General features: G+C 37.7%; 2 protein-coding genes across 3 annotated transcripts in view; both read left to right on the top strand.

The window, feature by feature from the left end:
• Nucleotides 1–433: 433 nt before the first annotated feature.
• Nucleotides 434–12,637, top strand: hepacam2 (HEPACAM family member 2). Its single transcript, XM_011480826.4, has 9 exons — nucleotides 434–634; nucleotides 3,907–4,266; nucleotides 4,349–4,636; nucleotides 6,878–7,177; nucleotides 8,883–9,008; nucleotides 9,222–9,243; nucleotides 9,718–9,752; nucleotides 10,571–10,644; nucleotides 10,725–12,637. The coding sequence occupies exons 1-9, from the start codon at nucleotides 577–579 to the stop codon at nucleotides 10,833–10,835; spliced, it is 1,374 nt and encodes a 457-aa protein (XP_011479128.2). The 5' UTR covers nucleotides 434–576; the 3' UTR covers nucleotides 10,836–12,637.
• A 2,366-nt stretch (nucleotides 12,638–15,003) lies between these two features.
• vps50 (VPS50 EARP/GARPII complex subunit) overlaps nucleotides 15,004–26,059 on the top strand; it is a 126,146-nt gene continuing 115,090 nt past the window's right edge. Inside the window, exons 1-3 of one of the 2 annotated variants that reach the window (XM_023959805.2) lie at nucleotides 15,004–15,197; nucleotides 15,620–15,688; nucleotides 25,533–25,655. In XM_023959805.2, coding sequence (XP_023815573.1) covers nucleotides 15,165–15,197; nucleotides 15,620–15,688; nucleotides 25,533–25,655 — 225 coding nt within the window. In that variant the 5' untranslated portion in view covers nucleotides 15,004–15,164. The remainder of the gene's footprint in view (nucleotides 15,198–15,619; nucleotides 15,689–25,532; nucleotides 25,656–26,059) is intronic. The other variant, XM_078954957.1, reaches the window with a different exon arrangement.

Genomic DNA, 26,059 nt, shown 5'->3' with positions numbered 1-26,059 from the left:
ATTTTCAACTTTTCCAAACATTTGTGTCACTTTGTCGGTGAATATATTAGAAAAAAAATCCCTAAAGTGTGTAGATACCCTGCGACAGACTGGCAACCTGTCCAGGGTATCCACTGCCTTGGTCCACAAGTGGCCGGGATAGGCTCCGGCAGCCCCGTGACCCCGAAAGGGAATAAACGGAAGAAGATGAAAAAAACAAAAGAAAACTTTAAGTATATGTACAGTTCACGTGTTTATAGCTTTTTCCCCTCCTTTATCTTATATGCCTTCGTTCTCATATTGCGAAATCCTTTGCCATGGAAAGCCTTTGTTTCGCAGTCTGATTTAGACCCTTGTCCTGAGGTCATCTCTGTGCTCTCCCTCTGCCAGGTGGACCTCTTCTTGCTCTCAGAAACATGTGGGCGGGGCCAAAAGCTGCATGCAGGAAGGCTTCTGTAGCTCCTCTTATTTCCCTGGCAAATAATGTCACCACAGCCAGTCACATTTTTCTCCTCCTCCTCCACCACCTCTTCATCACATCCTTCCCTCCCTGTGTGTCTGTCAGAAGTCTCACAAATCTCCAAAGGATAAGATGCCATGGAGGCAGCTGGAAGAACAGCCCTGTGCGTCTGCTCTGTTCTGTTTGTCGTCACAGGTGAGCGCTGAGTCTCAAAGTGATGTTGTGGGTCACTGCTGGAGGTGGGAAGTTACTGGGTTTGCTGGTGTCAAATAAGTCGAGCGTAAAAGATTTGGAAAATGTGGATTTAAACCCAGTGAAATTGCTGATATTTAACAAATTAAAAGATCAAAATCGATTTTTGTTGCAGTATTTCATGTCAAATACCCCAAAAGTGTTTCTTTTTCATCTGAACTAGTCATGTAAGGAGGACTATGTGTTTATATTATTTTAAAAGTAGTTAATCTTAGCAGCTTTGTCAATTTGTTTTTAAAGAAAATCCTCTTTTGTCAAGTTGAAGTGGTCAAAGTTGATTCCTTGTTTCTTCTGAAGTGAATATTTTTGCATGCTCTTTACATAGCAGTTGCAATGTGACTTGACAGAATTAGCTTTTTCTGTTGATGTTAGTGTTAGGGAAGGCAAAAACACAAGGTCAGTGGAAAGAAGAAGCCACTGCGGCTACATGTCTGACTCAAACAGAAAACACAACAACTAGAGACTCAAAAACAGCACAAAATAGTTTCCACTTTTGATGTGTGCATCATGAAGCCCCCTTGAAAAGCTCAACTTGTCTTACCTGAAAGAGGCTCAAAAGGATGGAGGGCGACTTTGTTTAGTGTCCAAACAACTTGGATGTGTGTGTGTGGGTGATAAGGAGCAGGTGTTAGTGGTTCTCTGAATGTAGCTGCCTCCAAGTGTCTGTGTGTGTGCAGGCAGGCCTGCTAAACAAAGATATCCTCTCACCTAAAAGCCTATTGTTGATGATAATCTCCTCTCTATCACTACAACAATGCCCAAGCTGTTTGGAGACAACAGTGAAGGAGCGGGCCGAGCACACTTCACTCCGCTGCCGTAAACACTGACACACTCCCACAGACACTCAGAAACTGGCCTGCAGGCCTGAAAGCAGAATGGCGTTTGCACAGCATGTATCATTTAGAACACAACACCAAACGCACAGTGGATCTATTTTGATGAGCTTTATGGGCATCAATCACCAGAAACCTGTCTGACTCTGGCGGGAGGTCATGAGCAGGAAATACAGCAAGCAGAGATGGGGATGTGAATGATGAGAACAGCAAGGAAACAGGAAGTGACTTTGAAAAACTATTACTCATTTAAAAAAAAGGTAATTTAGGTTTAGACATGTAGCCTTTTTATAGTGAAGTTTAATTAATTAAACGTCTACACTAAAGTCTGAGTTACTTTCAGTTCTCTGGTGCTGAATCAGAAAAAGAATACACAAACAGAAGTGTGACTCACCAGAAAAAAAGCTAAGAGCAAAATTTTTTACACCTGCTTCACTTATTAAAGACCACTGAGCTTATTGCAAACTTTCAGCCATCTGTTTTATGTGGTCTTTTTATTCAAACAAGCTAAGTATTGATCAGAGATAAGATCAGCTATCAGATTTGTAAAAACAAACATGGCAGTGTAATTTAGCTTTATGTGACAGAACAAAAGCAGAACGATGAAAAAGCTAGTTAGAACTTTTCTTGGGAGGTTGACAGTTTTGATCTGCCAATCAATGGACAAACTGACTTCACAGTCAAAGATGTTTTTCTCATCACTATATTTAAAGATACTTGTTTGGATTGCAAATAATCGGGATCTGGGAGGCCCCTGACTTGTGAAAACAATGACCTCATCTAAGCTTAGTCAATATTAACTCACAGCAGTTTCAGGACTTGGACAGATTGAGTAGCAGGATACAAATGAAATCTTTTGTTTTTCTTTGATGCTCCCATCTTCCTGTGGGGAAGTCAATGATGTAATGACAGAGCGGAAAAAGACAAACATTTTTTGTTGTTGCTAAATACTGGAAATTGGTCGTTTGTGTCTATAGTCGGGCAAAAAGTATTTATTTCTACTGATTCTACTGAGCCCACTTTCAAGTGGTAGGGGTGTGGACTCCCAACAAGCTCACTCCTAAATAGCAAGAGTAATTGCCATTAAAAAACGGATTCAGACAGACTCGATCCAATCACTAGGCCTACTTACTGACGTTGTCTGGCTCCAACATGGCAGTTTCGTATTGAAAGAAAATGGCAACTGAATTGATTATATCTGGTTGGAGCCAGAAGTAAACTGTTTTCTATGGGTGATGTCACACTTGCTCAGTCCAGTTCTCATATACATTCAAGGATCAAACCTCAAATTCAACCATATTGAAAAGTGCTTGTGCAACCAAAGCCAAAGCCTACATAGATAATAGGTTCAAGATGCAATTTTAAAAAATCTGTTAAATTACCATATATGTTTGACTTTTGTAGTCGACAAAATCATTTTTGTTGTGTTTTCCCTACATTAAATTAGTTTTTACAAATTTTTAGTGTGAGAAACATACCAAGCAGTTTGGTAGACCGAACAAATACTGTACAAATCAACTATTTAGGCCAGAAAACTCCATATTTATGAGACAGAGTTGCGTTTTTCTTAATAACAATAAATAATAATAAAAAAAATACAGAAGTTCAACATTTAGAAAAAAGTAACTCCAAATAATAAGGAAAAGCCAAGAGAAACTGCAAATTCTATGAATTGATTTGATTTTTAAAACAAGGTCATTAGTTGGCTTGAATACAAATTTGATGAGAGATTTTACGACGCTAGTGCTTAACTTCTTTTTACTAATTTCACAAAATAAAGCTTAAATCTACCACAGACCTATGAAAAATGATTGAAGTGGACGATGAGTACTTTGAGCCCATATCAGATCTTCTCAGCTCAGAATCTTTGTGTTGTTATTGGAAAATAAGTCATAAAAGGCACACATCTCATTAAAAGTGTGCATTTGTTTTATTGACCTCTGATGAGAATGTCACAGGTTCGGTTCCTGGCCGAATCTGAACCAGACATGCCCGCCCATATGTCTAAGTTTTCTTGAACAAGACGCTGAACCCCACAATGCTCCTGGTGGTTATAGTTTGGAGCAAGTAGCAGATCACCCATCAGTGTGTGAATGGTTGAATAGGACGGTTACTGGAAAATCCTTTTGGCCTTCTAAGAAGGTAGGAGAACACTGTATAAGTGTACCTTGTTTTACCTTGACTAAAGGCTGTAGCCCTGACTTGAGAACTGATGTCCTTGTGCTTTTTACAAGTAGGAACTGAAACAGCAGCCTTTGAAAACTGATAAGGGAATTGAAATCAACTGTAGCAGATACAAAAGAGGAACTTTCTCCAGTGGTTTAGGGGTAGTTTGTTGGACATCTAATACTGATCTCCCGTTTCTTGTTTCTCCTAACTCAGGGGTCAGCTGTGAGCTCATCCACATCCCCTCGCTTGTTCATCATGTCATTCGAGGAGAGTCCCTGCTTTTACCAGTAGAAACCCGCTTCCCTCTTGATAAAGCTGAGATCCAGGGAACCTGGTCATACACTAAACCGAGTGGCACCAGGATCACCTTGGTCACCTTCACCAAAGAAACTGCAATCATCAACATGGGGTACCGTAACTGGCTCAACTTCAAAGAACCCAACATTTCCCTGGGGATCGAGAATTTGAACAAAGACAGTGAAGGGGATTATCACCTGAGCCTGAACATCGAGTTTCATAACCAAACGGGGCAGGTCATCAAGGAGGAGAAAACGGTTGCTGTAACGGTGGATGGTGAGAGTCGTGATTATCACAGCATTGCAAACCTGATGAGGATTGTTTGAAAACACCTTCAACATTTTTTTCCTCCCAACAGTTCCCGTCTCCGTTCCTGAGATCCAGAAGAGCCCATCTCACTCAGTTATAGAGGACAAAGCCAACGTAACTTGGACTTGTTCTGTCAATACTGGAACCAGAGTTGAGTTTAGGTGGTTCAGGGACAATGCAGAACTGGTTTCCAGTGAGAGATATCACTTCACTCAGGACAGATCTGCACTGCTGATCAGCCCTGTGAAAAAGGAGGACAAGGGAACTTACAGATGCAAGGTCAAAAACCCAGTGAGCAAACCTCTGGAGAGCAAGGATGTGGAACTCAACGTGTACTGTGAGTAGCTTCACAAGCATCTCTTATCAATTCTGACCCAATAAAATGGAAGTTCTTTTGGACCTTTTGGACAGTGGCGGAGCTAGAACATTGTATGTGAGGGGGCAGGAAGGGGACAGAAAAGACTTTGGAAGGGGGGCAAATAAGAACAGCAGAGTGGAAAAATATTTTAAATATATTAAAAAAGCAGTTCTTTAAACAGCTTAAATAAGCTTGTTTTAGTCAACAATGATATTAAAACTCACTCAAAAATTGGGGGCAGTCATAGCTTTTTGCTGCCCTCCCCCACCCAATAGCTCAGCCCTCGCTTTTTTTATTATATTTTCAAGAAATCTGATATATTTTAGGCTTTGCTGGTTTGTTTTAGATGCCAACAGAAAGTTCACAATTCTTTAGATGGTGTCAAATGTACGACGGATCACAACTCGTGTTTCTGAATGCTAAGACGATCAACGTTAAAACGCCAGTCTGCTTGTTTGCATGAGGTGGACGTTTAGCTAAGATTTGGAATAAAAATCAAGATTTCAGTTGTGACCTTTTAGAGCTTCTGCTTGCACACTTTTAAGTTTAAGCTGGACAAAACATTTTATTGTTTAGTCTTATTCGTTCTACAGGGTCTCCACACAGATTTCATAAAAATGCCAACCTTCTCTGTACTGTAGCTGTAGTACTTAAATAATTACATAGGATACGTTTTATTTTAGAAAAATAAAAAAGGAAAAAGTATCCTTCCAAGTAAGAATTTACTTCTGAACCACATCCCGCTGTGCCCTTTTACATTTTGACTTCTTCCTTTTGCACATTGCTGTTGAACGATTAGGTCATATGTAAATTCCTGTGAGGTCCTTCTGTTTGCTGACAGTAGAAAACACAAGGCTTTTATGCAGAAGAATTTGCATGGGACTCTGGATGCCAAAACCTTGCTGGCCATTCCAATCCAGATTAAATTCAAAGCCAAATTTTTGTGTAAGTTTGAATGGGTTTTTGTTTAACTAGAACATACATGTTTCAACTGAAAAAAAGGGTTAAACACTTCAGTAGATACGTATTTCTGTTGTGTTTGGACTGCTTCCCACCTCTTCAGTGAATTGTGAAAATTGATGAGTTTTAAGTAAAAGCAAACATGTCATTTATCTTCTTTCAGTGGCGGAGCTACAACATTTAAAAAAAGATGGCAAATGAAAATCGTTTTTTCGCTGAACTCAAAGTGTTGACAGTGACAGTGCAACTAAACTGACTGGGCAGAACTTGAAATTCTACTGATCTAACAAATGAATTTCATCGTCAATACTTATGATCTGCGGCATTTAGCCACATCTTTCAAGACTATTTTCTTTAAACATGAGTCTTACAAAAATATGATTTTCCTTTTCATAGCATGGAAACAGGGCAGGTTTTGGCTAAGTTCAGGGTGCTGATGGCCCAGAAAGGCCGGCATACACAATACAGGGGCGAAGCAAATAAATTAAGGGACTAAAGATTTCCTTTAGACAAATTGCTTTTTTTAAGTTTGCAATTAAAAAAATAATGATACTCATAGTTACTCAAAAATTGGGGGGCAATGCTTTTTGGCGAGGGCAGCCCTCCAAGCCCCTTGTAGCTCTGCCCCTGTCCTCTTTACAATTTTGTTATTTTTCAAGGATTTTTTGTCCAAAGTGTCACACAGAACTGATCAAAAACACGATTCAATTCAATTCAAATTTATTTATATAGCCTCATATTACAACATAGCTGTCTCAATGGGCTTTAGACCGGTGATTGTATAAGAACATAAAATAAGTGATCAAATTCAATAGGTAATGGCTAAACTAAACTAAACAGATTAAGCTAAACTGGGCATCCCTGCCCTTAGACCCTCCGTCTCTGCAAGGATTATAATAATGATAAAATGATATATAATAATTATATCATTATTATAATCCTTGCATAATGATTGTAATAAAAAAGTTCTGTTCCTAAATTCGTCTTGAGAGCTGGTTGTCCCTGAGTTTATTACAGTTGTATTTGCATTAAGTTTCAATTTGACCCCTTTTTTGTCAGTAAAAAATGTGCATCTCTCACTCATTTTTGTGAGCCAGCTGTTCTCTTGAAAATTACTTTCTTAATTTGTCATTTGGTGCCAATTTGAATTCTTCTAAATGCAACTCTACAATAAATGTTGTCCTTTAATGGGTTTGATTAAGGTTTCTTTAAAAAAAAAAAACCTCTTTAATTATAATGAAATGTTATGTTGTCATGCAGATGGTCCTTACAATTTGGAGGTGAACACTGACCAGGGCCTCCGGACAGGGGGGGTTTTCACCATCAACCCCGGAGAGCTGGTCTTCTTTGAATGCCAGGCCGACTCAAACCCACCAAACAGTTATGTTTGGATTTCCAAGAGACACAACGAGACTCAGATCATTACGGAGGGCCCGCGTCTGGAAGTTCTATCCTACCGGTTGGCCCAAGCTGAAGACTATCTGTGCCGTGCCTTTAATAATGTGACAAAGAAACAAGACGAGGCCCAGTTCACTCTGGTGGTGGCCAGGTTCGGAACAGGTGGGTAAAACATGGCAAGAGGGAAAAGAGTGCGGGTGGGTTTTGGGAATCCTTTGACAACAGTTTGTTCTGGCAAAACAGTTTTGAGTTTTGAGGAAAACTACACTCACTTTGGTAAGAAATAGAACAATAAAAAAGATCTTCCATTGCAGCTACATACTGAGAACAGTTCATGAAAATACAATAAAGCATAGATGGCCATTATAACAGGTTTTATCTGGGTTGATTTATTTTAGCTCACATCTATGTTCGAGTTCAGTGACTGGGAAAGAAGCGGCGGATGACAGCTGTTGTGTTTGTTGACTGAGTTTATAGCATGTAGAGTTTCTGTGTACTGACATTGATATGTTGTCTTGGTGATACTGAGCAAGGCTGACTGATGACTTTTGCTGATACCGGCCATGATTTAAAATCCTGGGAAAAATGTGTCAACAACATTTGCCTTTCCCGTTTTTTGGATCCGACATGGAAATGTTTACAAATAACAACGTGCACACTGATACCAGGAAACTAAAAGTATTTTGTACTCTACATATTGGGTAAGTGATATTCTTAAGTCATGCTTAAAGTCCCTCTCCGGTGATCTTTTGATCTGTTTTAAAAGTGTTCCCAGTGGTCTTTTAATAATGATTATGCCATTTTTAGCTAAAATAAAAAAAAACTGTCATTTTCTAGGATAAAGTTTCTGCAGGGGTGGCAAGAGTTTATTGGAGACTTCATTGAGTTATGGTGCAGAGTAAGCACACCCCTACTTCCCATCATCTGTCTGTTTACACACTCTTCTGCTAACTTACAGCTCCTTTACACCCCTCAACCTCACATTACCAGTGCAACAAAAATGGCGAGCAGAATCAGAGCTATCCAGCTGTACAAGTTAGAGCCAGATTCCAGCGTGGACAGGAAAAACAAAGACGTACATGGATCTATTTCTCTACAAGAGGATGCATCAGAATAGAGCGGAGCAGGGAGCTTGTGTCTTGCCATTGCATTTTACGTCACAAATACACTCATTTTCAAACTTTTTCCGTCTTATCCTGATTTGCAATGATTTGGATAAAGAAATGCCCTGAAAAATAAATTTAAGCTTAATTTTTTTCTATATATCTTCTCCATCATCAGAAAAATAGTATGTGTTCAAAACACCAACTCGATTTTCATTAGAGTCGGTCTCTAACGTGTTCTACCTCTCCCTTATTATATTTCTTCTCTAGACAAGTCATTTAAGTTATAAATTGGCCAATCAGATGCCTCAATAAAATAGTCTCACTTTTTGAGCATTTGAAATGTTTTAAAGATTCTCCTTTGCCTGCTTTTAAGTGGCAGGGGTGTGGACTTCTAAAAAGCTCAATCCGGATTAGTAAGAGTGGTGGTTGCCACAGAAACGAAAGACAAAACATATTTGGACCAGTTATGTTCACCGATATCATCTTGCTCCAACATGGCGGCATTCATATCACAGAAAAATGCAAGTGTGGTTTGAATCGGAAATAAAAAAAATTCTGTGGATGATGTCACACTCCCTCAGTCCAGTTCCCTTATACATTCAATGTTTCAGCCTCTAAAAAACAAGGAAGAAAAAATACTAAAACTCTCAGCAAATCCAGTATTTTTAGTCATTATCAGCGTTTTGATCAAACTGTATAACTTCATAAGCTTTGTTTTAATGATTAAACGATAGACCCTGCACTTCCTTTTGTGTTGACAGACAGAGGGAAGCAAATCCAGGAGGCTGGCTCTGTGTTGCCGCTGGCAGCCATCAGTGTCTGCTGTTTGTTTATCATCGCCTGCATGTTGCTGTTCTTTGTCAGAAGAACCTGCCATCCTAAGAGAGGTTAAAAAGATCTTCATTTTCACTTTGACCCACATTTTTCTTTTCTAAAAAGCAAACAAGCTAATCTTTATTAAATGGGAGTTCAGACTGAACTGTAACGTCAAAATTCCACCAGCTACCGATTAAAAAAAAAAGTTATAATAAACTGAAGGCAATTTTATGGTCTGTGTGGTTGTTAATAATAATTTCTCGTTGTGTCTCCAATATTGACAGTGCTTATGAGCATTTACAACAGGTACGTAGCATAATCATTGTAGCAGCACAGAATCTTTCTTCTTTTGTTCTTTCTTGTAATCATGACTTCAGTTTTCCAAAATGTAGAAAACACTTGCCCTCTTAAAGATTATTTTGCAAAATTTGATTTTATTCTGGTGACGTTATTTTTTTATTGTGGGTCTTTTTATATGCATGGACTTCTAATTCTTCTTATGGACTTAACCAAGGTGTCTTTCTTTTGTCTAAAAGCAAACGACATCATTCACATTAAAGGGTGTCTTTGTTTTTCTTTGCTTTTAAAGTTACAGTTTATGTACTGTATTTTGTGTGTCTTTGAGGTACTTTTGTGTAAAAATAACGTTTTTATGAAAGTTTGACAACTACTCACATTAATCTTAAATCAGGAAAGGGGCAAATATGTTTTTTTTTTTTTACCATCAATATACATTTTCATGCTTTTTGCATTGATTGATTGATTGATTCTCTTTTTTAGGCCATTTTCACAGCAGGATCGACCTCATCGCTCAGGTGAGCTTCTGTTTGTTCTATTTCAGTTGGCGACAACAGAAAGATCACCAGTGTAACAGAGCTCGCTCTTGTTTTTACACTTCAACATTTATTTATATCATAGACCTTCTTATTAAAGAATGTAAAATTAATGGACAGTTGGGTCCATGTTTTGTGTCATAGTCAACGGTTGTGTCCAAATTCCTTCACGACCCCTACATAGTGCACTATATAGTGCACTTGCATATTCGTAGTGCCGTCTGAATCTACGGTTCCAAAATCCAGAAATTTCCCAGAAATCTCTGCAAAAAACCAGTGTGCATATATGCTCACTAGATTGGCGAATACAGACCAAAAAGCATTGCATTTTAACGATTTCTGTGAAATAAATATATTTACTTTATTTATTTTTTTATAAACCATCCAAGCAATATCAGAGCAGAGTGGATTCATAAGCAGTCTTCACAAAGTTTCCATATTTAATAAGTTCTTACTTTTGAAAATCTGTGAAGTCATATTTACTGTTCAAAGAAAAAAATATAGATAACATGGTGTCTGAGTTATTTTTAAGGACTAGGGCACCAAATAGATAGTCGCACACTATACAGTGTTTTTTAGCAGTTAGTGAGTAGGAAGGGAATTCGGACATACCAAAAGTCTTTCTTGAGGGAAAAAAAGTTTAGGATATAAAAACGTAGGGACATTAAAGGAAACAAGACTTTGATATTGTTCCCAATTCAACACTTTTTAATTCTCTCTTAATAATCAGTTTAGGAGGAGATAATACTTCCCTGAATAAAAGCCAAAGTTGCTCTGACATTTAGAATCTACATCAACAGGTCATGAAGATGCAACTGAAGACTTTGGCATCTATGAGTTTGTGTCCCTACCAGGAAAAATGGACTCTACACAGGTCTTTAACCATGCTAATCGGAATTTAAATAGGAGGGAGCAACATTTTTAAATTCTTACTTTTCTGTTCCTTTCTTTCAGGCGTCCTGTAGATCTCTTTCTCATTTCGAGTCCGGTCAGGATTCACACACTACGATCTACGACGTGATCAGACATGTTCCTGAAAACCAGTGCCAAAGTTTGTTGATGTAAGCAGTAGCTGGATATGAAATGCTTCCAGGCATAGACGTCTATGTAGCCTTATTTTCAAAAGCTTCTATCTAAAATGGACCCACATCGGGGTTCTGTGTCCATTTCAGTTGTAAATGATGTAAAAGAGACTAAATCAGACTATGCACTGTTATTGTTTTGGATTTAGGACTGTTTTTAGTGAGTTTTACGTGGTAATAAATGACTTAATGTTCATGCATTAAGCAAATAGATTATTATTTAATTCTAATATAATATACACGATTCGAATAATATATTTTTAAATTTTTCACACAAAGGTGAAAAATGACTTTAATTAAGCAAGACTGAGTTCTGTACATCTGAATGATGAGACTGTGAAAACTACTGAAACCAAAAGTGGGATTTTTGATCCTCTAATTCTCATCTCAGAATCCTCAGATAGGGAAATAGTCTCCTGGAGAAGTGTTAAGTAAAGGAAGTTTCTTGTATAAAAAACATTTTAATTGACTGTAAATTCTGTACATGAAATGTTCTACAAATGCTTTATGTGTGATGTGATATCAGTATGTTTCATTTTAATGACTTGTGTCCTGAAAAATACTTCAAACTAGCTGGGGAACTCAAAGAAGAAAAAACTAATCAAAACATTAAAATAAATAAATATAAAAATAACTAAATAAACAAACAAACAAACGAATGAATGAATGAATGAATAAAATAATAAATAAATAAATAAATGTGTATATATATATATATATATATATATATATATATATATATATATATATATATATATATATATATATATATACACACATTTTTTTTCAGGGGTTTAGTTTTCATGCTTAAAGTGCTCTTTTTCCCCCCTGGCGCTATGCCTTCAAATGATTTTTTACCATGGCTGTTTAAATGTGGAAATCTAGTAACTGATAGCTAAAGACATAAAAAAAATAGGATTCTTTCAGACTTTGGACACTTACTCTACACTCTTAAATCAGGGAAAGACTATTTCTTGGTAACAAAAGTCTGCTTTCTGCTTCATTGCAATTTTTTTTTCTTCCAAATGGCCTCACTCTTTCAGAGACGCCAAACTGCTCAGGATGCTGACTTTGAGCATTTCTATGTGTGTATGGATCTTAGTATGTAATGTAACAGCAGAGGGAAAATGAAAAGCCTATGCAGCGTCAAAAACGGTTGCTGAAAAGAAGTATTTTCTGTTCAAACTTTGGGTTCTGTTACAAACTTTTTAGCTGACATAAAAAGTACACTCTCAAGAAAAGAGAATCACACTCTTGAGATTCTCAGGTTTCACAGAACTGCAGCCAGATCATCAGAACTTCAGCAGAAATGATAGCCTGCCATGCCCACCAATCTGCAGCAATGACCACACTGGGATGCTGACTCTCCATAGTTTGTTAAACTGGGTTTCTTTCTGTTGTTGGGGGATGAAGACCTTTCTGTGTTTTGACCAGAGTCAGGGTAAATGTCACTGACAGGACTTGATCCGGGAATACCTGTGGTGTCATTCTAGAGCCAAACACAGTGACTCAACACTTGAATCTCTTGTTTTACATTTAAATTGCAAAAAAAGAAGCAATTTTAAATCAGATAAGAGATTCCAGATCACCATACCTTTCTTTACATTTTTGTTAGTAAAGGCTTTCTGTACTTGAACCCAAATGTAGCACATTTTTTCTGCTCTGCTTACGTTGTAAAAGAAAATATCTTAAAAAAAATGAATTGTACTTAAAAAAAATGAATAAATCGTACAGTTTGCAGTTGCATGCTGTTTTGTACTTTATTAAAGACAAAGCTATTTATTATACTGTGTGTCTTGCTGTTTTTGGTTTGTCAAAGTTTTTCCAGGATTTATTTTAAATTTGCTATTCTTTAAATATGGCAAACTGTTGTTTTGATGGTTTATCACCAGTGATCACATCTTACATAAATAAATGACTTGTATTTGTTTTTCAGAGATGTCAGCAGGGTGTGTGTTTGAGAGCATTTGGTATGTTGGTGTGCTGCATGGCCGGCACGGTGCAGATTGGCTGCAACAGACGGACGGTTGGCATGTGGCAGAGTGCACTCCACCCACTTCTACTGACACCTTGTCACGAGTTCACATGCATGGGTTAAGGTTTTTTTTTGTTTCATGTACATAAATGCATGTAAAAAAGAAAAATATAGATTTAGGCGAGGCTGAAAAATGTAATAACTTTATTCTAAAAATAGACCATTCCAGAGGTTGGTTTCTATGATATTGCTTTTTTTTATATAGGAAACATATCAGGAAAATAATTTCATTCCAATTTTAACAGCTAAAAGAAATGAATGCATTGATACAAATGATGTCCACATAGTGGAAAATAAAGTGTGGTATGTCATAATTCTTCCTGGCACAACTGGCTTATCGGACCTTGCTCTAATTATAGCTCATAAACTGAAAAACTGAGTGAGCTCAGTCTCGATTGTGGCATCTCCGGGTAGAGACGCCATCTGTTCCGTCTAAGTGTATACTTTGAGGGCGGCTTCACAAACAGCAGTGGAGTAAATCCACCGAAGAGAGCGGCCTCACCTTCATTTGACTGGGAAATAGCTAGAGGAACCAGGAACTGGATCTCACTGAGTCTGCAGCAAATTGATGCTTTCAATCAAGTGCTGTTCTCTGAGAGCATGAGTATTTACAGAAAAAGATGAATTAGTTGTCATTACTTTGAATAATTTTACAATGTAAAGTCAAAGGCAGATTGAGTTGGGTCAACAGAATTGCAAAATAGATAAATAAAAGCCCTAGGTCTTGATTGCTAAAATTTAAAACTAGATTTGATTTAAATTACATTAAAAAAAAATCCGGAGAACTAAATACCGTATTTTCCGGACTCGCTCCGGAGTATAAGTCGCACCAGCCCAAAAATGCATTAAAAAGTAGAAAAAAACACAGATAAGTCGCACTGGACTATAAGTAACATCTTGACGTGAAATTTATTTGACAAAATCTGAGACCAAGATATAATAACTTGCACAACCTCATATGACACAATCATAGCAGACTGTTTATCTCATAATTTCACAGTAATCGTTCTCATACTTATTTATTTATCCCTTTCATGAAGCATCTTTGGCCAACTAATACTCTGTTTTCATCCTGTATTTGTAGAAACAGTTGTCATTTTTATTGCATTTCTGAATCTATGAAATCATTGGAAAATAGAATATTATGTTGTTAGCCTTCAAGATCTTACTGTAAAAAAGTTTGCTGATTCTCTGAGTCACTTAACATACTCTTAACACTTAACATACCTCATACATCAAATTGACCCAGGAACATCATCTCTGTTCCTCACAAATGAACATAACAGGAGCGTTAACAATGTATTTATTTCAATTTATTTCTAATATAAGTCGCTGCGGAGTATAAGTCGCACCCCTTGCCAAACTATGAAAAAAAGGGCGACTTATAGTCCGGAAAATACGGTAAATGAAAAACATGTTTGAGTGTTGTTACTACAGTGTTTTGGGTGTTTTTAATTGAGTAAAGGAGATTTCTGTCAGCAAAATATAATTGATATAAAAAGTTCACTTGTATAAATGAATAAGGGAAAATTTTACATTTTGTTTTGACCACATGACACAAACAAACAGCATTTTCGTAGTCTTCCTTGTCTCCATGCAGCCTCATTATTTCTTAATATTGAATTAATTAAAATTTCATGCTGGATGAATATTGTTCTTCCATTAGTTATTTTATAATTTAATGTGGATTACAATGTTTTTAAAGAATGCAAGCAAGTTTTTCCCACATTTATTTACGTTCATTCAAACTTTAAAAAGTAGTCAACTTTACGGAAAATGAGCCAGTACACTTGAAATTTTTATATACCATCTATATATTGTGAACCTAAAATATTCTAATTTAGTCTGAAGAAGACTTCAGTTACAATAGTTCCTAACTACGTGTGGTCTGTACTGTACTTGCTATTTTGACACTCATACACTTAATTAAATAAACTTAACATGTACTACTTTTTGCTAAGGGGAAACTGACTATTTAAACGTTTACTTTTGTAAACGTTTACTTTTGTTTTTGTTTGCTGAATTAAATATGTTTTAGAATGCAGTTATACCTCTTACTTAAGTACAGTATTTGTCTGATTCGACTAGGAAAAATACAGGAGATAATACCTACACTACATTTCCCAGAATGCTTTAGAATGTTTCCGGATTTTACAACTCCTGTCACGTGACAGTCAACCATGGCTACCCTCTCGTAATGATGTACAATAGATAAAAAAGAGGCTCTTTCGATACTTTAATAATTAAATTTGTCTACTCAAACAAGTTGGACTAACCATGCAGAAAATCAAGTCACTTATGGCCCGTCAGGTGAGTAAAGACGGACTTTATGAGATATTATTACAGCTGCAGAAGCTAACTTTGCATAGCTAAGCTAGCTAGCCTAGCTAATTTGACAGTTTTTTTTTCAACCAGACAACATTAGCTGCTATTTTGTGGACTCACACTCGGATATTAAAGTCTATAATAAAACTACAGCGCAAATGTTGAGTCACTTTGGTTAAAACATTTGCATGATGCACAAGCACAGACTTAGTTGTTGACAAGGCACAACAGAGCATATCACATACATACATATCGCTACACAAAATCTTTTGACCAGTTCCCTTTTCTTCACTAAATGTTTGTTTGCGCTTTTCCGATGAAAAGCAACCTGCGTGAGAGCAGCTATGATGGGCTGAAATGATGAATTTACGTCACGTTTCTGGTTAACGTGGGTCTTATTTTGACAGGGCCTGAAAAGTCCTCAAGAGAGCATGGCAGAGCTCAGTCCTGTTGAGAATTTGAGAATCCCAAGCAAGGTAAGGTTCGAGGCTGAAACTGTTCTGACACTAATGTGATTTTCAGGCCGTCACATTGTATGAGAGCTCATTATAGCAGATAGTCGAAGGGAAGGGGATCACTGTTGAAAGACTGAGAGTTTAACAAGTTATGAGTAAATAACATAAAATAAATTTTCAGACTTCTGTTCTCAAAGATCTTTATTGTTATAAAAACTGCATAATTGGTGATTTAAAATAAATGTAGTAAATCTAGTTAACTATTGATCGACTGGCATTTTTGGAATGTTTGTTAGTTACGTTAGTTAATTGTTATTCTTAAATTTAAAAAGCGGATTGTTTTAAAACTAATAGTTTTTAATTTAACTAACTCATTCAGTTAATATGATTTGTCTTTTTTTGAAAAAATAAATACAAATAAAATAATGGACTGATGAATGATAGCTACACAATTTCTAGTGTGACTTTTATTAAAAAACATTTTTCCATTAGATAACTGGTACCTTAATGTGTGAATGTGTTTTAGTTGTCTCTGCGTGGCCCTGCAATGGACCGTGGTTGGGATAGGCTCCAGCATTCCCATGACCTCAAAAGGGATTAAGTGGGTTTAGAATATGTAAGGATTACTTGCATAGAGCAAAAATAACTATTTTTAAATATTTATTTTTAAAGTAGAAAAAAAGACTACTTATGATGGGTACCTCTACTCCTAGTTTTTAGTGTTATGGCTCAAAATTGAATTATTTATTTATTTTTTAACCTTTATTTAAACAGGTAAGCCATTCTTAATGACAATAACGGCCACAAATTCTGGGTGGTAAGATTCTGCCTGAACATTTTTCTAAGGCGCGTTTCAAAAAAAGAAGTTGCCAGTCATGCATTGTCACAGGAAACACTGTCACCATCTGCTTGTGCAAGTTTAATTAGCTGACTGAACAGAAGTGCAGTGTCTCTGTATAATCTGCAATTACTCACTAACACTTCAATGCACTGCCAGCTTGTGGCTGCACTTTGCTTTTTAGCACTGACCTTTTTATAAATGTGTCTGAGGACAATTTGGAAGGTGACGGGATCAATTTATTCTCAGTGTTGGGTGAAATCAGCCCAAGCAATGGAACTAGACATGTAATTTCTCGCCCTCTAAAGTCTTAGCATTTCCCTTTGCTTGGATTTATTGTTCTTTCATTTGTACCCTAGATTGTGATGGGAATTTCTTTTTTAGTAGAGTTTAGTAGAGTCAACAATCTTTAGTAGAGATTGTTGAGAAACACTTTAGGAACCTCTTTAGTTTTTTTTTTTAACCTTTATAAATGCTTTTTTGAGCTCCTAAGCGTGGGTCTGAATGAAAGCAATTGGGAGTTTCTAGAGAAGCACAAGTTCCTTTAGCTTTGGTTTCAGGTGACACGGTGAAAGCGGATATCCTCAAATTAAACAACACTTCAGTTTTGAACCTTAAATGTTTGTTTTTTGCAATATTGAAATCAATAAGATAAATGATGGTACCACTCCTTCTTTGTTTGTCCTTTTATCATTAAGCATTATAAAGTAATACCATAAAATTAGTGAGAGTGGATGCGTCTTAACCATTGGCTGTATAAAAACAATGGTCTTTTTTTTTACACCTCCCTTTTGGCTCTCTGATTAAAGATAAATAAAATGTAACATTATTTTGGACTACAAACACTTTAACCAGAGCAAAACATTTTAGATAATTCAAACTTCATTCATTCACAAACAGATGAAGCATTCAATACGTTTTACTTCACGAGGCCCCAGACTACAGTACCCATAATGCATTAGCAATCCATCTAAAGGTGTGGCTTTGCAGTCATAGAAAAACAAATTGACAGATTTTGGAGCGCCATGTACCACAGAAGATAAATTTGAGATTAGCAAGTACAAGCAGAGTTTATACATAAAGTGCGCTGGATTACAAGGCAAATTTCCCATAGTAGAAACATTTTAAGGATTTTAAATGTGTCTTATGGCCCAATAAATACTGTACACTCTACATTTGCTGCACTGACATGATCCTATTGTCACAGAACAGGCAGACAGCTGGTTTCAAATGCAGCAGGTTTATTAGCTCTGCTAAAAGTCCACAAAGCTAAAGGGTCAGGCAGGGGTCAATAACGAGCATCAGAGAAGAGATTGGGGTAGTCAGGATCCAGGCGACATTCGGGGCAGACAAACCGAGTCAAATACAGAACATGGTCAGGAAATCCGAATATCAGGCCAGGATACAACACTCGGTAAAGAAAACAGAGTGGCACAAACAATACATCGCACTGAGTGAGGCTCAGTACAGGGCTTAAGTAGACTGTGAGTGTTTTGTAAATGAAAGTCAAGTGTGTGGCATCCAAAAACTGTGCGCTGAATTTCTGGGAGGTCTAGTGTTGAGATCTCTGGAGATGGTTCCCGCCGATGACCAGAAGGGGAGACAGAGCTCTGATTTCTGACACCAATACGGTAGAAGGTGTCTTTTATTTTCAAAGCAAGTCCTGTGAACCTCTGTCAAAAGTTATTAACTCTTTTATATTCTATTTTTTTCTCCATGTTTACGTTTTATTTATGCTAAAACTTCCAATATTTCAAAAATCTTTCTCATAATAGTAACATGAACATAAATGCAGTGTCTAATTTTTCTAAAGGGTGAAGGAAGACATTGTGGCTCCTGTGGAGGTGTAGGCAGTGAGAAATCAACCTGAATGATTCTTAACGTGTTGAAGTTTGCAGACCTGCAGTCTGGAGAACTCCAGCCAGTCTGTGTGACTACACCGTAGAAAATGACTTGTGGATCCTACAAAATGAAGTCACTTTTAGTAAGCTTGTTGGAAGTCCACACACCTTTCACTTTAAAGCAGGCAACATAAAATCTGTCAAAGGTTTCCTAGATTCAAGCAGGCACTACATACTATCATTGAGGCATCTGATTGGTCAGTTAAATAAAATCAGGATTAGCAAGAACATGTTAGAAAAACGTTAGCAGAGCAAGAATGGCTATTCTGACACAAACATTAAGCATTGACTGTAAATAAGAACTGGACTTGCTCAGTCCAGTTGTCAGTCCAGTTGTCATAAACAGTCAATGCTAACTGTTTGTGTCTATACATGCGCCTCCCTACTGTGTGTTTAGCCAAAACGAAGCGGATAATATTTTTGTTGATGCTTTGTCCTCTATGACCCGACCGCTTGATATCTCCGCTTACAGGAAAATGACTCGACTTCCCTGTGCTCCTACCTGTTGCCACGTAATTCACTAATATCACTATAGGAGCGACTGCAACCTCATGTTCTGCTGTTCAGAAGAGACTTGAGGCAGAAGAGCTTGACTAACTCTGTTATTGTCACACTGATACATACTGATTTGAAGCGTTTTCTGCTTTCCATTGGTTTCGGACATAATTCTAGTCGTTTATCTCTCTGCACACTGCTGGCAGCAACAACTGGCTAAACTGTGAGGGGAATGACTGATGTGGGGAATAACTGATAGATTGTGCTGCTGAACCACTGTTTAAACTCACCTGCTTTGAATTATGGTCTTGTTTTCTTCTTTTCTGTGTGGGCTCTTATTTTCTCCCAGTAAACCCCCTTTAGTCCCTGAACTCTCACAGTTGGCGGCTAGTTTTCAAATCTACCCCTGCCCTGATGTTCATATGAACTCAAAGACCCACTCCAATGGAATTGGTGTTTTTTGGTCTTTTTGCCATGTTCTTGTTGAATTTTTCTCATAATGGAGGACACAGGGAATCTCTTTATACCAGGATCCAGTCACTGGAAAATCGCCACAGGGATCCATCATTTTTTAAAATGTATAGAAATCAAAAGTACATAAACAAATAATAAAATTAAATTTGATACATAAACCTAATTAATTTGTTGAATTTTTAATGGGGAACCAGATATGAGATGTAATTTCAAGACACACTCATTATTCATGATCTGATTCTGTATTTTTCTTTTTTTTTCTTTTAATTTGCACAATTAATTGATTTAAAAAAATGGTTGTAATTTATTTTACTCTATTGCTATTTCCTGAATCTCTGGAATACTATTTTACTTTTCTCAAATAAGCATATACAGTTTTATTAATGCAGGTTTGACTTTGTTGAGTTTAAAAGTGTTGAAAACTCACTTTTCTAACCAGCAAAATTTGTGTTCAAATGGAAAAGGACTAATATTGAACCGGTACAAATTATAGCTTAAACTGAATCATGAAGCTTCTCAATGTGACTATCATTGATTTGGAAAATTGCCTCTGATAACTCAGCCCTATTCTGTTTCATTTCTTTTATTCTCACTGTACCACCCATCTGTAACAACATGAATGAAATCAGATTAAATGCATATATTGTATTTTTTGTTATCCAAAAAAAAGAACAAATGTTTCTGTGTTCCAAACATTATTCTGTGTTCTCACCAGCAGGGGTCACTCTTTATTCAACTCTGATCGCACAAGACAGAACTCATTCATTTTCACAGGTTGAGTTCATCTCCAGCCGAATATTTTAGTATCATCTAGAATTATAGCACTGTGATTAGCATACTACCTTGATGTGCTGTGTATATTATCCTAGGACATTATCTTTTTTTAGTTCACCCAGGAAATAATGAGGCCAAACTTTGTCAGTGCCCCCACCAGGTCTTTCAGAGCGGCTAATGTCCAATTATACATTCACGCCAGAATGTGCAATGAGTCATCCATCGACAGCATGACAGCACCGCTGCACAGTGCTGCAGATTTTACCTCATTGATAGACGCAGCTGAATGAAAAGTGGAGTAATCACAAACGTCCCTCCATGAATTCCGTTATTCTGCGTTGACCCAGCAGCTGTCGACGGTGCTGAAGCTGAGACGGTACTGCTGGCTGTGATTTGTCCGTATCTCCCTGAAGACAAGCGGGTTAAACCTTCTCTCAAAAGCAGATGAGGACATACAGCCGGTTAAACTAGCATACATATTCAACACTGATTACGGCGGGAAGGCTTTTAATTTGTTCATCTAATGACTGTTTCCATCGCGGAGATGATTCTGGCTCCTCGGCTTCCGCTCACGGTGTGTCTCACAGGATTTTTCATGGCTGTTTATGCACTACTTTGTTTTTCAGAGGACAATGTGTTGTTTGGTACTTTTGTTTCAAGGGTTTTTTTTCTTCTGCCTTACATTTCAATCAGGGCTTCACATGAAAATTGAAACGAGCTTAACACTTCTGTATTTCAGAGGCAAATAAATTGCAACTTTCTCCAATAAGGTGACAATTTTATTAATTTAGCATGAGGGATGGTTTGTTTGTCCCTCATCCTTTGAAGAAATATTTGATTAAAGCCCGGAGGTGGCTCGGGTTTTGGGTTTGTTTTGCGTGGGCATTTGCCCGAGCAACAACTGAGGATGTGGTGTGACGTGTCAAATTCAAGATTTGCAACATTTTTTACAAAAGGCTGCAATTTTGAGTCCAAGGGGATTTAACTTTCCAGCTAAGCTGGATTCACTGGAGACTCAGCCCTGACTGTCTCCTTCCTATGAGGTTTTTCTGTCGTGAGTTTCTCTACCAGTGACTCATCCATCCCAGCCTCCCTCCTTTTTTTTGATTTTTTTTTTTTACCCCATATATCATATTTTAGCTGATTTCCCACCCACTCTCTTTGTGGCAAATCGTGATCTCCTACCTTGGTAGCTATTTTCAGTCTGCATTATTCACCTCCACATCCTCCCTCCTATGGCTGCACTTCATTTTTGTTTTTGTTTTTAAGCATGTCTACATTCATGCTTGACGGAAAGTTTGTGCAAAAAAAATCTATCCTTAGAGACTAAGGATGTCCCAATATTTAATTTGTTCTTATTACGATCAGCTCCTTATATTTCAAGCTTATTATTTCAGACAAATATTCTGCTAGAAGTCTCCATTTCAGGATAATTTATTGTGACGCTATTTTCTGCAAGGAGGGGCACAAAAACACAGCAAAACCAATCTAAACTGGTGAGATATTCACAGATTTGGACTTCCAGGATCAATAACTTTTAAAAAATGTTTTAAACTGACTGCAAGTGTCTGCATTTGGTTTTCTTAACGCAAACAACCTACAAAGGCACTTCATCAGAAAAAAAAAATCATTTTTCTGTTTCTTTTTAATGACATTGGTTCTCTGTGTGCTGCTGACAGAAGAGACCCAGTGAGATGCAACTGCGGGAGAAGGGGATTTGACCTCTGATGACCCTTTCCTTATTTGTTTCACTTTGACAGTATACAGAATCTAAATAGAATATTTAAGCTATGTAACCAGAACTTCTTTTTTAGGTTTACATTATCACTGTCCATGATCACTTTTCCACACCCAGCAGCCAATCAGAATCGAGTATTCATGGTATAAGCAGAATTAACTACTATAATAATAATAATACCCAAAATGTGATATCCATCCATTCGGACGCCAGGTCTTAAGAGGTTAAATAAAGATTTCCATATTCTCTAAAAAAACCTGAACTAATAAATGGTTCTATTAATATAAGCTATTCATGAATACTTGTCATCATATTTATGCTGCAACAACAAAATCATTCATTCAATTATTCATATTAAAGATTTTTTAAATAGAGAGAGGATTTACATCTGATCAAAAATGTTCACTAGTTATGAAGATGCTAACAGTCACCAGCTTTCTCTACTTGACTAGTTTTTAGTAGCTAATAGTTAACTATTTTTTAGTAGTTGATATAGTTACACTATTCTTACTAGATTGTTAAAGCGACTTAACAGAATTGGACTTATTAAGCGTTATATGATAAAAGAAGATTAATTAAAAAATAGAAAAAAACGGGATCTGTTCATTAAATAAGTTTATTTTTTAAATGTGTTTCAGAGGAGCCGGTTTAGCTCGTGCTGGTTTGCAGCGCCTTCCGTCCGTGAAACCAGGGTTCGACTCCGGGCTGCTCCCTGTTCCCTTCTCTACCCCTGTGCCGGTTCCAAGCCCGGTTTGAGAAGGTTGCGTCAGGAAGGGCATCCGGCGTAAAACATTGCCAAGTTTACCATGCGACTTGTTCGCTGTGGCGACTCCTGATGGGAGAAGCCGAAAGAGAAAAAGAATTTTTTAAATGTGTTTCAGAAAGTATCAGATCGGGACTCAATATCGTCAGATACTCCAAAAAAACATGATCTCTACTAAAGACCCACTTCAATGAAAATGGTGTTTTAAACATGTTCTCATGTCATTTTTCTGATGATGGAGGAGGTATAGAAAGAAAATTAAGCCTAAAATTGCCTTTCTGAATATTTAAATCGCTGTCAATCAGGAGCAGTTAAAAAAAAAGAAGTTTAATAAAGATTGTATTTGTAATGACGAAAATTCACTGGGCCACAAGCTCCCTGCTCCGCTCCATTCTGATGCATCCACTTGTCAATCAATCAATCAATGTAACTTTATTTATAAAGCACTTTTCATATAAAAGTATAACACAAAGTGTTTTACATTAAAACAAAACAAAATAAATAATAGAAAAACAAGCATGAAAATTAAAATAAACAAGCACAAAAATAAATAAATAAATAAAAATAGGGCCCCCCTCCCTGTACCTATACACAACCCCCCACTTCTTTCACATCTCCCACCCCCTAACTGTTGGGGAAAGACAATAAGCAATAGGCTGAGCACGAAAACAAGATGTTGGAAACGCTGATAATTGGAACCTCCCTCTCTGTGAACAGCTGCATAGACAGCTAAATGCAGCATCACAGGCGGGGACCGCTCCACCACAGCTAAGTGGTCATGCAGGTTCCCATCCAGAGCTGCAGTGGCTGAACAGCAGAGGGAGAGGTCCCAACTGAGGGGGCACCGGAAAATAAATAAATAAATGAATATTAGACAAATAGATCTTATTTTTGTTTTCCTCGTCTGAGCTGGAATCGAGATCAAAACTGGATAGCTCCAGTAATGCTAAACATTTTTGTTGCACCGGTAATGTTAAGTTGTGGGTGTGAGGGGCTGTAAGCTAGCGGGAGAGCGAGGAAACAGATCAGTGATGATGAGAAGGGGACCCACCCACAATTCAGAGGTGAATTTCTAATCAACTACTGCCGTTCTGCAGAAACTATGTCCTAGAAGATTTTTGGATTTTTCATTAATCTTCTTCCGTTTATTCCCTTTCTGGGTCACGGGGCTGCCGGAGTCTCTCCCGGCCACTTGTTGGCGAAGGCAGGGGACACCCTGGACAGGTTGCCAGTCTGTCGCAGGGTAGTGTCCACAATCACACCCCATGCACTCTCACATTCACACCTATGGACAGATTAGACAGATTTAGATTAACCAATTAACCTATGAAGCACGTTTTTGGATGGTGGGAGGAAGCCAGAGTCCCTGGAGAAAACCCACGCATGTACGGGGGGGACCTGCAAACTCCACACAGAAAGGTCCCCCATTGTTGTTCTGTTTCAGGTCCCCCAGCTGGGACTTGAACCAGGGGCCTTCTTGCTGTGAGGCAAGAGCGCTAACCACTCAGCCACCATGCAGACAATAATGTATACCTATACGTATACATTATTGTCTTGATGGTTGTTATTTTTGCTTAGAAGGCTGGTAAGAAGAATTTTCCTCTCTTCATATAGGGGTGTTTCTTGCATAATATATAAGTGAACAGATTGCTTTGATCCCATAATTTCATATGGGATTAAGGGGACCGCCTTCTTCCTAAGCCGATGGTCTGTTTTCCGTGCCACCACACTTCAATGTGGGGATGAAGCACTGTGTCGATCCTGTGTTCAAAACATAAGTTGGACTGAGCATTACCCAAGATAAAAGCCTTCCTCTCTCTGCATATAGAACGAATATATGCCTGATGTTGTGATACCTTACCTATGAGAATGGATGACATTCATTCAGAAATTGGGACGTTTTAGCTCAGACATTCATGTAAATAAGTAACCAAACCTGCAAAACAAAATCTCTGTTGGACTTTAGTTTTGACATGTGATCATGTCTTGACTCTTTAAAGGAATCATGAGATGAAATGGATTTAAAATCTCCTTCATCTTAAAGATCCTCCCCTCCAATAAGCCTCAACGGGTACTTGGCATGCTATTCAACGAAGCTCCAATGTTTCTTAATGGAATCAGAGGGGTGGGAAATCTGTGTTTCTTTTATTCCCTGATGCCCCCGTCTCTTGACATCTACTTACTTAATCAAGTTGCAAAATTCTCCAGGAGCCCTAAGATGAATGTTTTTTCCTCTTCACTCGTCCTCTGCTTGTTTGAAAGTTTCATGGGTTTCTACCCTTTTTTCGTCTTTGTCCTTAAGACCTTCAGGACTGTTTTAATTGTTCTCCTCTTTGCTAACTTTTTTTGGTGAAGTTTTAACATTTTTTCTTCTTCTTGTTTTTGGACATAAGCCTCTATCTTCTGTTTTCAGACTTGACTGATACCTGGAAGTGCCCAATGTTGCTCTTGTTGAAATGACTGGTAGAGGCCGACTTCAAATGAAAGACACTCGCTATTGACTTGCGTGTTTCAAGGATAAAACCCTTTGATTTTACTACCTTACTTATAATTCATGAGAACCCTGTCTGTGTGGTGATGGGACTGTATTTTTTAAATCAAGAGTACTCATATTGTTAACGCTTAAATATGTGCATCAATAGATTGACTCGTTCAAACTCACAAAGCGTCTTACTTTGTTTGGAGCATTGTTGTGGTGAGCAGAGGCAAATCTAATCTTTACTCCCCACCTATTTCAGCCTTCATTTTTGCCATTCACGGGTGACTTGAGAGATGATTGGTCGAACGTCTGTGCTTTTGTTTGGATGATGCAATGATGCTAGAACGTCCCTTGTACATTCTTTCGTAAAGGAAACCCCCTATGCTCGCCATCTGTCCCACAGGAGGAGTTGCGGGAGCTGAGGCAGCAGCCCATTGACCCCCAGGCTGAACAAGAAATCATCGACAGCATTGGGGAGGTCTACTTCTCCAATGACTCCTTCGACATGGTGCAGCATGAACTGGAGGTCAGATACTCTGCGTGAACACCAGACTTTTAATTTTAAAACATTATTAATAGAGTTCGTCTTAAACCCCCCCCAAAAAAACAAACAAAATAAATAAATAACGATTTTATCAAACTCACCACATTTCAGCACTTTTGACAACATCAGCATTGAATTTGTGATGTGAATAAATATGGCTTACTGTGCATTGAGCCTCATCGGACTGGCAGGAGTAAAGCTCTTCCTCACCTGTCTCTTCCTCTTCTGCTGAGCTGCATGCATATCATTAAGGTCTAGATTGATGGATTGCATCTGCTCAACAGAAGAAAGGTGTGAAATCTCATTAGATTTATCTTGGTATTGCTACACCATCTGAAATGAGACTCCCAGTCAAGAGGAAAGTAATTACCTATCATGCTTTGGGT

This window comes from Oryzias latipes, chromosome 11 (assembly GCF_053564925.1).
Source record: "Oryzias latipes strain Hd-rR chromosome 11, Olatipes_Hd-rR_3.1".
In the NCBI taxonomy this organism is placed as follows: domain Eukaryota; kingdom Metazoa; phylum Chordata; class Actinopteri; order Beloniformes; family Adrianichthyidae; genus Oryzias; species Oryzias latipes.
This window is presented reverse-complemented; position numbering and strand designations above follow the sequence as displayed.

What these genes read in the sequence shown, in the direction of transcription:
- hepacam2 (XM_011480826.4), top strand. Translation starts at nt 577, where the DNA reads ATGGAGGCAGCTGGAAGAACAGCCCTGTGCGTCTGCTCTGTTCTGTTT. An exon ending in CTTATGAGCATTTACAACAG is followed by an intron (nt 9,244 to 9,717) that starts GTACGTAGCATA and finishes TCTCTTTTTTAG; the next exon opens with GCCATTTTCACAGCAGGATC. An exon ending in GGATCGACCTCATCGCTCAG is followed by an intron (nt 9,753 to 10,570) that starts GTGAGCTTCTGT and finishes CTACATCAACAG; the next exon opens with GTCATGAAGATGCAACTGAA.